General features: G+C 41.3%; 1 protein-coding gene across 5 annotated transcripts in view; it reads right to left on the minus strand.

The window, feature by feature from the left end:
* The window catches only part of PTPRK (protein tyrosine phosphatase receptor type K), a 434,312-nt gene that overhangs the window by 111,624 nt on the left and 307,459 nt on the right, over positions 1-15,229 (minus strand). For all 5 annotated transcript variants that reach the window (XM_032215027.1, XM_032215025.1, XM_032215026.1 and 2 more), the window contains exon 8: positions 12,737-13,039. In XM_032215027.1, the coding sequence (XP_032070918.1) occupies positions 12,737-13,039 (303 nt within the window). The remainder of the gene's footprint in view (positions 1-12,736; positions 13,040-15,229) is intronic.

Genomic DNA, 15,229 nt, shown 5'->3' on the forward strand with positions numbered 1-15,229 from the left:
TTCAAAAACATTGAGGTGGGCAACAATTTGCTTCTATTTAAAAACCTACATCTACATTCAGATAGCTTTTTAAGTTATTTTTTTCTTGTGTTTTAATTTAAGGCACACAAATTCACATACAACATTTCCTATGTGTTTTCAAAACATGTAGCCATTTTATAAAAGCAAAAAAATAAATAAAGTTAGGGGATAACAGATAATAATATGTAATGTGCCTGCAGCATTAAGAAATGGCAGAAAGTCCTTTACTGGTGTCAGATTTATTTCAGATTGTGTGAAAGTATAAATAAGTTGTCCCTTAGGCACCCAATGTAATTTGATAAATTAAAAATAAATTCACAATGTAAAGCCATCGTAGGTACACAGATTGAAATTCTGAACTCTCATTTTTGTGAAGTACATTCATCCATATGTCTATTTCGGACTGCTGTTCTTTGCCTCCCAAAGCTGACAAAAATATCACAGCAGATCACAGCTGATGTGCCTTGACAGTCCTTCTGGACTGTACTATGGCTCTTGCTGATCTCCTGCAGGTCTTCTGCTTCTTTTTTTCTATGGGAATGCCATTTGTTTCTCTTTACTACAATTCAAAGGAAACTTGGATTTCAAGGCATATATTTTGGCTCAAGTGATAGATGTATTTTGATCAATAACTGCACTGCAACATACCCAGTAAATTAATAAGGTTCTGTTATGTTCAGTGTTAGATTGTTTGTTACAAATTCAGCCACTAAGGTTGCACATTCAGGGCTTTGGGATTGGGTATAAAATGAAAGGATTGGGAATTATCATCATGCAGTGAGAATGAAAGTAGATTCCAGCAGTTCACTAAAAACTGGTTATCATACAAGATCCATTTCCACACCCATTCACATTTTTGGTTCCATTGCCTTGCTGAGGCACTTAGGAACTTAATTGCACTTAATTAACAAAAAGCTGTAACTTGAAAAAATTCCATTACAGATGGTGCTTGACTTACTGACAATTGAGCCCCAAATTTCTGTTGCTAAGCAAGACAGTTGTTCCGTGAGGTTTGCCCCTTTTTACAACCTTTCTTGCCACAGTTGTTAAATGAATCACTATAGTTATTAAGTTAGTAACATAGCTGTAGAGTGAATCTGGTTTCCCATTGACTTTGCTTGTCAGAAGGTTGCAAAAGGCGATCACACATAACCCGGAACACATGACCATGACGATGGTACAACAGTCTTAAGCAGAAGTGGGATTCAAATAATTTAACAACATGTTCTCTGCCCTAATGATTTCTTCCAACAACCAACACTGAACTGCTCAGAAGGTTAACAACCGATTCTCCTGAAGTGGCATGAACTGGCTGAATGCCACCACTGGTCTTAAGTATGAAAAACAGTCATACTTCAGGCATGGTATTCACTTACCTTCCCTACTGGTTTGCAAATGTGAGCCTTCCGCCCATGCGGTTTTGGCGAAAAAAGGGCCTAAATGGGATGCCATAGATCTGAGGTGGGTGGGTGGAGCCACCCGCAATTTCCGCTACCAGTTTGGGCAAACTGGTCCGAGCTGGTAGAATACCACCTCTGGTGCCATTGTAACTTTGGACGGTCGTTAAATGGTCACAAGTGTAAATTGGGGACTGCCTGTACCGAGGTCTAGGCTTAAACCAGTAGAGCAGGGTTGTCAAACTGGTGGCCCATGGGCTGGATGTGTCATGTGCAGGCCATGCCCTCCCCAGCACCATGAATGGGAAAAACATTGTAAAACATCACGTGATGGAAACGTGACACGGTGAGCTTGATACCTGTGCAGTAGAGGATGAACTGTGACCCTGAACCTGATTCCATTTTTAAAAAATAAAAACCCTATTGCTAATAATTATCAGTGCTCTAACAAGTGCTTCTTTCTTCTCCAGCAGGCAACTAGGAGAGAGAGAGAAGAACATACACATAGTCTTTGTTTGGCAATTGCTTTATTTAGGGGGTCGTTTGAAGTTACAACAGTGATGAAAAAAAAAAACTTTACAACTACTCTTTGCATTTACAACCTTCGCAGGTTTGTAAAGCAAAAGGAAACTGAAGTAAGTTGGTAAGCAAACTTACAATTTCACTTAGCAACTGCTTTGCTTAATGACCAACTTACTGGTCCAAACTGTAGTCACTAAATGAGAACTACCTGTAAAGAGAAGGAAGCATTGGACAGAAAGGAAAGAAGAGGAAATCTTGTCACTGAAAAAGAGAAAAAGGAACTACTGTTTATCTCAGCCCTCTGTTCTAATCACTGCATTCAGGTCAATCAAATGCAGTATTAATCCAATTAAATTTCTCCATTATTTTCTATGCCTTAGAAATCTTTTAGCATTATTAGTACCATTGTTTGCCAATATTCCCCAGGTGCTAACTGAATATTTTTGCCATTTTCAATTGGAATTAATAAAAGTGGATTAAGCATCATGGCTCTTGACCAGTTTCTTACTTCTCCAATAAACTTTCTTAATTTATCCAATTAATAAGTCTTAAGAGGCCTTTGCCCTTTCTTCCAAATCATGCTAATGCAGAATGTGATAAACCAGTTGTCACCCCTGCTTGTTGCCGACTAGTCATGGTTCTGTATACCTGTGCGGATTCAGGAGTGAGTGTTGGAAGAGACAAAACAGCCAAACAAATTCTGATAGCTTTCTGCTTTGCTGATAAGGAGCTAGAAAGAGAAAATCGTTTAGCTATTCATAGAACATCACGTTAATAGTCAAAGGAGCAGATATGGAGCTGGCATCAAGGGAGGAAACCTTAAAACTTCCAAATGACACGTTAAGATTGGAGAGAATTCTAACACCAAAAACATCAGTAACAGAGGAGCTGATTGGAAGCTGTATGTGCTATCATTGTTAAAGCAAACTGGACAATTCTACTAGCTGTTGATCAAAGATTGTGTATAGTAGGTGTTGTGGCCTGCCAGTGGCCAGCAGATCTGGCAGCAGATTCAGACAGTGAGGAGGTTAGGGAGAAACATGGGCCAGTCCTGGAGTCTGGAGAAGGCTCTGACGAGTGATCTGTGTTGGAGGCAAAGATGGGGCAAGGGCTGTCTGACAGTTATCAGCTGCCTTCAGAGTTGGACATCAGTGGGGGAAAAGAACAGCTGGACTCTGTTCCCAATTTGTGCGCATGCACAGAGCTGCCAGGACAAGGGAACAGCTAAGGAACAAGGGTCAACTCGGTTGTAAAACCACAGGTGGATGGTGAATGGCCCCTCCCATAGGGAATAAAAGAGGAGCAAAAGGGGAGGGGAGTTTGCAGGAGACAATTAGTTCAATTCATTAGACTGAAGATCTGTTCCTGACTTCTTGCCAAGTATTGTCTGCCACAGAGTGGTGTTTGAAAGATATTGGACTGGCAGCTCTCCAAGCCTGATAAAGGCCTGTAGTTGTGAAATACCTTGAAAGACTGCTGGCCATGACTTTGCTGGAAAGGAATTCACTTTAAACTAAATAAAGGGGGATTTATCAAGACGAGGAGTCGGCTTCATGCTTTTGGGAAGCCTAGGTCAGAACAGTAGGCTGCTACCTAGAGTAAGATTAGCTGTAAAATCTAAAATGGACTGACTAATTGACACTAAGCAGGACTTATTTATTTGAATGTATTATAACTGCCCAATTCCAATGAACTCTGGGTGGTTATAAAAACAAACCATAAAAAGCCATAAAAAGAGAAAACATAAAACCTCTCTGACAACCCAGATTAAAATGATCTTACAAATACACAAATCAAACCAAACCGGAGCCTCAGAAATGCAATAGTACATTAATACATCAGCTCCAGGCCTGGGACCAAAGCCAGGTTTTTAGAGCTGGGGGTGATGGATATGCTTGAAGATCAAGAACATCAAACTACCAAGGCCCCTGAACTCAAGTAAATCTCCTTAATGGCTTATTCAGGCCTTTGTAGATGTTGTCTCATTAGTTACCTTAAATCAGTACTTGTATTTTTAAGTTGGAATTGGAAAGTAACTAACCTCAATGACTTGTGCCAACTTCTGGTTTATTAATTATATATCTTGATTATAAGCAGAAAATCTAACCCATGTTATCAAAACTAAAAGGACTGGTATATAACATCATTACTGACCACCATTTATTACACAACTATAGAAAGGTACACCACTCTTAAGTGGGCAAAACCTTGAATTCTGTCTCCAGTGATGTTCAACTAAATTTGGCTCAAACAGACTGTGTGGTCTCTACAGTACAGGTAGTTCTCAACTTACAACTTCCACTTAGAAGAGTTTGTTTAGTGACTGTTCAGTTACATTGGCACTGAAAAATGTAATTTAGGATTGTTTATCACAGTTACAGATGAACCATAGGGGTGCAGTGGTTAAAATGAAGCACTGCTGGCTGACTGCAATTTGGCAGTTTGACTCTCAGCAGGCTCAAGGTTGACTCAGCCTTCCATCTTTCCGAGGTCAGCAAAATAAGGACGCAGATTGTTGGAGGCAATATGCTGACTCTGTAAACTGCTTAGAGAGGGTTGTGAAGTGGTATTTAAATCTAAGTGCTATTTTTATTACAACCTGTGCAGCATCCCCATGGGCATGTGATCAAAATTCAGATGCTTGGCAACTGGTTCAAATTTATGACTGTACCTATGTCTGTAGGTTATGTGATCACCTTTTGCATCCTTTGCAAAGCGAATTCAGTGAGGAAGCCAGATTCACTTAACAACTGGGTTACTAACTTATCAACTGCAGTGATTCACTTAGCAACTGTGGCAAAAAAGGTTGTAAAATGAGGGGAAAATCACTTAACTAATGTCTCACTTAACAACATACATTTTGGGCTCAACTGTGGTTGTAAGTTGAGGACTACCTGTAGTTGTACATTGGATCATGGGGAATGTTCCTCTTTAATTCCCAAAAGTATCTGATAGCACAACTTTTGAAAGAACAGTGCTGAAGGAAAAAAAAAAAACATTGTGCAGGAACATAGCCAAACGATCCCAGAATTTGGCTACGGTGAAGGTGATAGAAAATAGGAAAATTAAAGGTTTGGATGCCAGAGAATAAATAGCCAGTGACTTATCATCTTTTCACTTAGCAACAGAAATTTCAGGATCAATTGTTGATAAGACAAGGACTACCTATAATGGAATTTTTCAAGTTACAGTTTTTGTTAATGCAGTGCAAACTTTGAGATTGTGTATAAAATCAAAGGACTGGGAATCATCATGGTGCAGTGAGAATGAAACTAGATTCCAGCAGTTAACCAAAAATTGGTTATTATACAAATTAACATTTGAGATCCATCACCACACCCAGTCACAGCTTTGGTTCCATTGTCTTAGTGATGCACTTAAGCACTTACTCAAGTAGGCCCTTCATTAAACCTAGAGCAATAAATAGGAGTAGAATGAGGAAATGGGGACAGTTGGGGACGTATGTATCAGAGGTGGGTTCCTGCTAGTTCTAACCGGTTCGGTAGAAGAGGTTCGTCAAATCTACTGTACCGATTAGAAGAGGTTCCACTGGTGGACCCGGAAGTAAGTTCCAGAACGCCTGCCCCGATCCTGTCGCTCGCTCTCCCAACCTGTTGCGTCGTAGCTCGCTCACTCCCCGCCCACCCGCACTAAACTAGCCCAGCCCGCCACTCACTGATTGGCTGGAGTCCAACATTCCTCTCGTTCCCAAGCAGCTGTCGCAACATGCTTGCTGATCGGGTCTTCCCTTTGCTTCGCTTCGTCTTCCAGCAGCTTGCTGCTTCTCTCAGGCAAGCAACTAAGTGTGAGGGGCGGCAGCAGCAGTGGGAGGCTAGCGTATGCCAGCTCGTGTCTTTCATGAGGGAAGGCCTGAAGGCTTTCCCTCACGAAAGCCACAGGCTGGTGTATGCCACATGGCCAAAAGAGGGTGGGCGGTGGCAACGGCAGGAGACTGAAAGATGAAAAGCTATATCTTTCCTGTTTGTTTGGGGACATCCTTCCTGAAAAGACTGTACATTGTTGGGTGAAAACAGAGGTCTCTTCTGTTACCTGTAGTGTAGTCCTCAGCTTACAACCACAATCGAGTCCAATATTGTTTTATTTCTTCTGCAATTAGTATTATTTAACAGGATGAAGAGGCAACAGAGTGTGACCGCTAGGACAGTCATCTTTCCTATGTAAATAGCTGTTTTATTGCTTTGTGTGCTTGTTTCATCCTTAATATAGTAGTGCAAGCAATTAAAGTCTTCCTTTCCGTATCTCTTTGTGCAGGCCATTCATTGGAGCAAGGTGGTCAGTGGGTGACTTCAACACACAAAAGCACAGTAATCTTCCTTTTCTATTATTTTTTGTGCTGGTTTCATCCTAATGCAGTGCCCGCAATGTAAGAGTTCATTTCTGTGTCTCTTCTTTGTGCAGGCCATTCATTGGAGTTAATGATATTGAAGACTGGCAAGGACAGTCATCTTCTTTCTGTAAGTAGCTCTTTTATTGTTTTGTGTACTTATTTTAATCTTATTTAAGCAGTAAGTACATAAAATAATGAATTTCATTTTTTATATCTTTTTGTAGATCATCCATTGGGGCAAAGAATTCAGTGACATTGTCTTGGCCACTCCCATCGGTCACATGTCTCCCAAACCACTCCCACCCAGTTACATGGCCAGCAAGCCACTCCCACCTGGTCACATGGCCAGCAAGCCACTCACACAAAGCAGGCCACACCTACAGAAGAGGTTCCAAAAATTTTTGAAACCCACCACTGTATGTGTATGTATATATGTGTATACACACACACACACACACACACACACACACAGAGAGAGAGAGAGAGAGAGAGAGAGAGAGAGAGAGAGAGAGAGAGAGAGAGAGAGAGAGAGATTTAAGGCACACCTCGTATTGTTACTTTGAATGCTTTTGAGAATGCAGGTGTAGAAGTGGGGAGTGCTTGTTTTAGTTTAGGTAAGTGTTTCTCAAGTTTGGCAACTTTAAAACACATGGATCAAATCCCAAAATTCCCCAGTCAGCATTGGCTAAACCTGGGAGGCAGGAAAATGGCCAGGAAACAATGCAAGCAAACAATCAAGCAAGTGGAAAATGAAACTTGACTCCTCTGAAAGAGGCTTGGCATGTATTCAAACGGCTTATTTCTGCCTTTATAAAACTGAAAAGAGAAAGTATTGCAAATTATGTGGTCTTGTTTTGTCTCCATCAGATCTTGAACTGGTTGTTCGTACATCCTCTGTGACAATGCTGCCTCAGTTCTCAATCTAAGAGTCATTATTTTATATATCTGGATTCAACTACAGCAAATTATTCACAGAAGTATGCTGGGTGAAAATATGAGGCTGTCAAAAGAGCATCTGAAAACCCAGTGTGCAAATATATGTAGTTCCACATTTGTATTACAAAATTTGTAGGGATATCAATCAGAAGTTTTTAAGTAGCTGGAGTTGGCAATGCTCTGTCTGCAGATCATTTATGTATTTCCCCATATTTCTCCATTTACATGGATATGGGGAAAAGAATTTGTAGCTGGCTCATGTTCTACCTTTTGACATTCAAATATTTTGCCAGTGAATATTAAAAGGATGGAAAACAGCACAACAGTACAGGGTAGATACACCTTTGTTTACTATAAACTGTGAGGCATAAATAATAGATATGGATAGGTAATGTAAAATAGCCTCCAGCCACAAAGTACATTAAGAGAAAAAATATTGGAAGAATGCAGACACACAACTTAAAGACATTTTGATCCTGTACCCAGGAGATTAAGTGAGAGCTAGTAAGGTATATGGTTAAGCTGGTGGATTAGGTGCACAGAGATCCATTTCTGGCCTTCCACTAGGCACAGAAGCCAAGTGTGTGCCTTGGGCCAGTCACTCTCGCTCAGCCTTAATCACTGCCAGACTCGGTGACAATCTGGCTGAAAAACAAAGCCCTTCATTGCATCATGCATTGATAGTTTTACTGTGACAACTAGGTGAGCACAATGTGAAATAAGTGGACCCTATATAATCAGGATAAATGCTATGAATAACCCAGGAGATGAATTGTCAGATGCATTCAAGTTTATGTAAAAAAACCCAAGAGTTCACAAACAAGTATGTCCATTGTCAACCTTCTCAGGTATCAACCATCCAAGGACTTGAACTATGTCTCCCATTCATTCACAAAATGAATGGTTCATAGTTTTGAAGCAACTGTTTCTGTTTTGCATTCACACAGACACAAATGTCCCTCTATAACCAAGGAAAGAATAAATTGTTTTAGTTTCATTTAGTTCTGCTTTCTCTGCCTGAGGAAGTCACTGGAAGTCAATCCAGAGATGGTATTCAGCAGGTTCTGACAAGTTCTGGAGAACCAGTAGCAGAAATTTTGAGTAGTTTGGAGAACTGGTAAATACCACCTCTGACTGGCCCCATCCCCATCTATTCTCTGCCTCCCGAGTCCCAGCTGATCAGAAGAGAATGTGGATATTATAGTAAACTTCGTCTGTAGTGGGAATTGGCATTTTTCTTCCACTGCCACACCTACCAAGCTATGCCCACCAAGCCATGCCGCGCCCATAGAACCAGTAGTAAAAAAAAATTGAAACCCACCACTGAGTCAATCATACATATAGAAGAACAGGGGAATCAATTAGAATGAGGGGCAATGATCATCATTTCCCTTTGCTACTGATTACTTGTTTTGATCAATTTGGGATACGGGAAATGATGTTACTTCCTCCATGAAATTCAGTGATTTTAAAAATACTACATATCAGTGGTCCCCAACCTTTCCAGCTTGGAATGGGGAGACGGAATAGATCCATGTGAGTGTCTGGTGTGTATGCACACCTCAGAACAGCTCCATTTTGTCCGAATGCAAGTGCCCACTGCTTGCGCAAATAGAAATTCGTGTGCGCCCGCTGCTCATGTGAGTAGAGCTTCGTGTGCACACGCTTATGCACCACTTGCGTGGCATGGCTTTGAACAGGACATGGCCCAGTAGTGGGCCACAGGCTGGAGGTTGAAGACCCCTGTTATATATGATGACACATGTGGAATAAACTGAAAGAGACCCAAGTGTCAGTATGTTTCTGAGTATATTTCAGTGGCTTATCTCAGAACAACTGTCAACTTTGTCCCAGTTGAATGACTGTCACTCACTTTCAGTTAATAAAAGTAAAATAGTGCTTCCTGGGGATTATGAAATTCTTTTATGGCACTTTATCATTAATATAAAACCACTGCATTTGGAAATTTTATTGAAGTACGACATTCCAGTTAAGAATAAAAGCCCTGCTGGTTAATAATCTAACTCTCGCAACCTGTTTCCACAGTGGCCAACCAGAAATCCAGAGAAAGTCTTAAAGAGAACATGAGTCACTGGGCCATTTTGTTTCTTTTCCACCAAATAATTGATAATTATAAGCATGCTGTTGCATTGATTCAGGATGTAGGACATAGCTATCAGTCAGTACTGACTACTAGCAGTAGGCTGTCTAGCTTGCTTTAATCTCATAAACTGTAATTGTTCTTTCACAAAGTCATATACTGTGTGGATCATAAACACTGAAATACATGTAAAAGTTATTTTAAAATCTTTTAATTTCAACCCAGATTTACAAATTATACATCTCCATCTGTCCATATTCTCTATTACTCTAGCTGTTGCATACCATATCAAACCATTATGGGAGATATCAATAATTGTATTACAGTCAGACAAACTACATTTCAGAGCTGCTTCTCTTTTTTTCCTGTTATGTTAACATTTCTAGGTAGTTTGGACTTCTGGAAGTTGTGTACCATAGATTTACTGAAACAGACATTGCTATAAATCATAATCAATGCATTTCACTGTTTACTTTTGGTTTTCAACTTTAAAATTCTGATTTGTCTCTCTGGGCACTACATTAACTTTAGTTGAAATCTCTTGATGCTCAACTTTTTGGAATTTATTCCAAAAAAGCAATTCTACTGCGCTTCTCTGAGGATGTTAATAAGATACCCCGACTGGATTTCACAGAGGTATACAATGTGAAAATCTGTGTACAACAGTTTTAAAATGCATATTTGCAATGTGTATATTCAGTTGGGTTACAAACTCAACAATATGAAATTAAGCTACTTTCATATATTATCATTTCCATTTAATTATGAATATTTAATTTTGTTTTAATTAGCTTGAAATTAAGATTCATAAAGATAATCACTAATGAGCTTTGTAAACATTTAAAGCATCTTTATTTTTCCTCAAATGTGATAAATAAAGCTATATTGTAAGCAGAATTAAATGAAGATTATTTTAAGTCAGCAATCTCAGTGTATGCAGTTGTAATTACTGAGAGACTAGACTAGCATAAAATTACATGCAGGTAGCCTTACTTAGCAATCATGCATTCAGGGAACCATTCAAAATTACAACAATGCAGAATGAGGAGACTCCCAACCATCCCTTGAAGTTGTGGCTTTCACAGCTTCCCTGGGGTCATGAGATTGTGATTTGGGAGCTTAGCAATGATGATAATATCATGCAATTATCATGGTCCCAGTATTGTGCTGGGATATGATTGTCATTTTCAACCTTCATTGCCAGCTTCCAATAAGCCAAGTCAATTGGAAAATGAGAGGAATTCACAAGGTGCAGTCATGGGCTTTGACCAATCCTGCGGGGGCTGGAGGTTGAGCCAACCCCAATATTAACTCCCCTCTTTAAACCCAGTTTCCCTTTTGCCTCTCCCTACCTAGGCTACCTGGCCCCACCGTGCCAGGCTTCCTCCCGAGCAAACATGCCTCCAATCCCAACCCCAGTACAGCTGCCACCCACAACAGCTGCAACTTCCACCCCATCCCAGGGAAGGAGGAGGGAATATAGAAATCCCAATTTTGGCTGTGTGTTGGGATCCAGAGCCCGATCGGTGAATTAACTTCATTTCATATGAGGATCGATTCACTGTTTCTTTCCCCCCCAACCCAGCCAAAATAAGACCAACCCCGACCAGCCTGATCTGAAGTCCGCAGCTGCTAAAGCTTTCCCGGACCGGTGTTTTTAACATTGGCGATGGGAAGGGAATCCGCTGTAGGGATCCCAGCCTGAGCAAACACCCCCTTCTCTCTCCTTTCCACCCCCGCCAACAGGCATTGGCTGGAACAGGTTAACCTCCTCGTCCTTTAGATTATTCATATTATTCCTCGGTTTCATGGCCATCGCCCCACCTCCTCTTCAAAAAAGAGGGACCCGAGATTTAATTTAGCCACACGGGCTCTCCTAACTGGATCCCAGGGCGGCATGGGGAAGGAAGAGGAAGGGGGACGGGGGAGGGAAGGAGGATCGGAGTTCACAAGGTAGGAAAGGGATAGATTAAAAAATTAAGAGGAGATCGTACGCCCCCACCGTCCAGGCCTTCCGCACCGTCACCACCGTCCAGGCCTTCCGCACAGCCCTCAAGAACTGGCTAGCCCGTCAGGCCTGGGGACAAGGATAGTTGCCCCTCCCGAATGATGAATGTATGTTGCTTATTACTTTTATTATATGTGTCTATGTTACTGTTTGTACTTCCCCTCCCTGATTTTATGTGAGCCGCCCTGAGTCCCCTCAGGGAAAAGGGCGGCCTACAAATGTTAATAAAATCTAAATCTAAATCTAAACCCACCCACCCACTCCCAACCCCATCTGACAGAAGGAGACGAGAGAAGAGCAGCGGAGAGAAGGATATCTCCTCCATCCACCTGCCTCTTCCAAATTATACACACAGACACTGCCCTCCCCATCCCGCAGCCCCAATTCCAGCCACACCAATTCAAGCTCCCAGATCTCTCTCTCTTTTTTTTTCACTCATCCCCCCCCTCAACCAAACAAACAAGCAAAAGAAATACAAGAAAAGCAGCTTTTAAAAAAATAAAAAAATAAATGAAATCCAAGGCACAGGAGGAAAATCCCCCTTTCCCCTAATTCCCACTCTCCCCTGCCCATCCTGCCTCCCGATCCATTTGGGGTGGATTTCTTTATTTGCAATAAATCCTGGGTTTCCCCCCCTTTTTTTTAAAGGAAGGAAAATGACAGATCTTTTCTCCCCTCCCGCCCCCCCCCCCCTTGCCAAAAGGAGACCAGACAAAAGCAACCAGATTGAAAGGAAGGGAGATATGATCGGGTTTGGAAGAGCCTCCTCCTCACCGTGCTGCCACTGCCGAAAAACCCCCTTGTCTGAGGCCGCCGGACGGCAGTTGCAAAAACATCACACATCAGCGCATGCACACGCAGGACAAGAGGGAGCCTCGCCCCTCATTGGGCGCTGTGAGTGAGCCGAGCAGAGGGAAGGAAACCACTGCCCTCTAAGGCCACATTGGGAACGACACTTCAGAGAAATAATGTTTTTTTTTAACAGCGTCCTTTTTAAAATTGATGATTCGGCGTCTTTTCTTTCTTTTGGAAAATTGGGACTTTTTCAACATGCCGTGGGACATGGGACAAATTTTGAAAAATCGTGACTGTCCCGCAAAAGTGGGACGTCTGGTCACCTTAGTCATGGGGACATTGTGTTAACAACCACAGATTTACTTAACAACAACTGTAGGTATGGTGTGGTCATGTGATTTGGAGCTTTATGACTACATTACTTCAAAAGAAAGATTTTTAAAAAACCTAGATTCAAGGTATTTACATTGCAATATTTACATACAGTAAATATTGTCTTCAAATGACATTTTTTTTAATTTGTAAGGTATTTGAAATATTGAATACTAGAGGTGGGAGAGCCACACATCACAGTAACCAACCATGCTAAAGAATAAAGCTGAACATACCATCTTCGTCTGTCTGAATAATGGTCTCCTCGCTCTCTTTCCGCCCTTCGGGGTTTGTCAAAATCATTTTGAGGCTCACATTTGTGTAAGGAGGCAGGTGATTCACAACATGCTGTGGTGCTTTGGGATCCATGTCCAAGCAGTCAGCCTTGCTTTCATTATGGCCATGGAAATAATGGTAGCAGATGGTAACATTGAAGGTATGGCAGCGAGTGATGTTGTAACCCAGGGATTCCCAATCCACAGCAATACGACGTGCCTGGATTTCTGCAATTTTTAAAGTCTTGGGTGTTCTCATAGGCTCTAAAATACAGAATATAACATCATCACATTAACAACACACAAAATATTAGGCCAGAGAATGTATGCATAAAACGATGTCTCAAATATTTTTTCTTGTTTATAGAGGTTATCGCATTTATCTCTACCTACCTCATTCAATCATGCTAGGAGGCTCACAACAATCCATAGAACATAATTAAATTTACTTTTCCCTCCAGGCACCAGATCAAACATTCTTATAATTCGATCTCTCCACTCCAGCCCAATGTTTGGGGAAAGAACTAGCTCTCCAGAAAGCTAAAAGTGTAAGGATCCCTCTGATTTCTCGTAGGAGGCTATTTCAGAGGACTGGAGTGGCCACCAACAAGGTGCACTTCCAAAGTCCCATTTAAGGAAGGGCACCTGGAGTGCATCCACGTTATCTAACCTAGAGGTATGAGCAGATACCCTTAAAGTTAAAGGTTCCCCTCACACATATGTGCTAGTTGCTCCCAACTCAAGGGGGCGGTGCTCATCTCCGTTTCAAAGCCGAAGAGCCAGCGTTGTCCAAAGACGTCTCCGTGGTCATGTGGCCAGCATGACTAAACAACAAAGGCGCATGGAACACTGTTACTTCCCACCAAAGGTGGTCCCTATTTTTTTACTTGCATTTTTTTCCATGCTTTCAAACTGCTAGGTTGGCAGAAACTGGGACAAGTAATGGGAGCTCATTGCATGATGCGGTGCTAGGGATTTGAACTGCCAATCTGCTGACTTTTCTGATTGACAAGCTCAGGATCTTAGCCACTGAGTCACCGTGTCCCTTTAAATACCCTTAGGAAGTGTCAAATAACCTGGCTCTATGCAATGTAGGGCTTTAAAGGCCATAAAGCATCTTGGGGGTGGGGTAGGGGAAGGTAAAAAGCAACTGGAAGCCAGTGCAGCTCATGCAGCAGTGGTATTCTTTGGATGATCCATGGGGCACCCAAAACTGTTTATGCTGCTGTATTTTAAACCAATTGCAGTTTCTGAACTGTCTTCAGGGACAGCTGCACGCAGAGTAATCCAAATAGGAAGTGACTAAAGGTATGGATGACTGTGAACAAGGCCTCCCAGTCCAAGAATGGGTGCAGATGGTGCAGTGTCTGTTCCAGTCCCAAGTTCTGGAAGGAAGACTGACACAATTGTTGCTAAGTCATGTGGCCAGTAAGGTATTAGACACATGATTTAGTTCCACACCTGTGGCCACTATTCACCAAAGTGCTTGAATCTTCTTCAGCTCCTTAGGTCCTCATGACCACGATGAGATGGTGAGGACGATAAATATAATGAATACAATATTTATCAAATCTATTATAATAGATGGTAGTGCTTTTTTAATTCAAACACACAATAAATAATTTCCATGGACCATTTTATTTTGCAGTTCTTCTATTACATACTGAAATCTGATTTGCATGCCTCTTACTGGTAGATGGGGGTCTACAAGATGGCCATTGTGCAAACTTACATTTCTCTTGTCACAAAATTTCATTCTCTTCCTGTCACTTTTGTATAAGTTCTTCATAACATCCACGAGTGTTAAAAATGAAATGTTTAATTAGCAGACATTTTTGACTAATTAAGAATATTTGGGAAGACTGACAGAAGACTGACCAAGAGCCACCAAAGACTGCCACCAGCTGTTGGAATGCTTCTTTTTATTTTGTGATTTCCTTGGGCACACATTAAAATTTGAGCAAATTGGATAATACATCATCCTGGTGAAGAGACAATGTGCTCCTAACTGTGATTTATCATGCCACCAAGCTATGCTGTTTACTAATTACACTAATTGCTCTGCTAAGCTAGCAGTAACCAAAATGATACAGATATTAATTAAAATTTATGACTTGAGTACCCTTGCTATTCAGCCACAGCAAGAAGCTGAAAAACTAAAATGGAAAATCACTTTGAAATAGCTAACATCAGACCCCTTCCTCGATTCCCCAAATAAACTAACAAGATATCTAAAATATGCACTATCACCCAAGCTTTACCGATGGTGTGTACATAGATCTCAATTTTGTTAGAAAATATCAGAGTTACTTGTTTTACTGCCTGGGTAGCCATCAATCTTTCATCATCTCCCCAGTGTATTTATCCCCCATGCAAGACTAACTTTATAGTCTGACTTAATTAAAATGACTGCAAAATGGGAGTCATGACCATGAGTATACATGCTGGAGCCAC

Source organism: Thamnophis elegans, chromosome 4 (genome assembly GCF_009769535.1).
Source record: "Thamnophis elegans isolate rThaEle1 chromosome 4, rThaEle1.pri, whole genome shotgun sequence".
NCBI classification, from domain to species: Eukaryota; Metazoa; Chordata; class Lepidosauria; order Squamata; family Colubridae; genus Thamnophis; species Thamnophis elegans.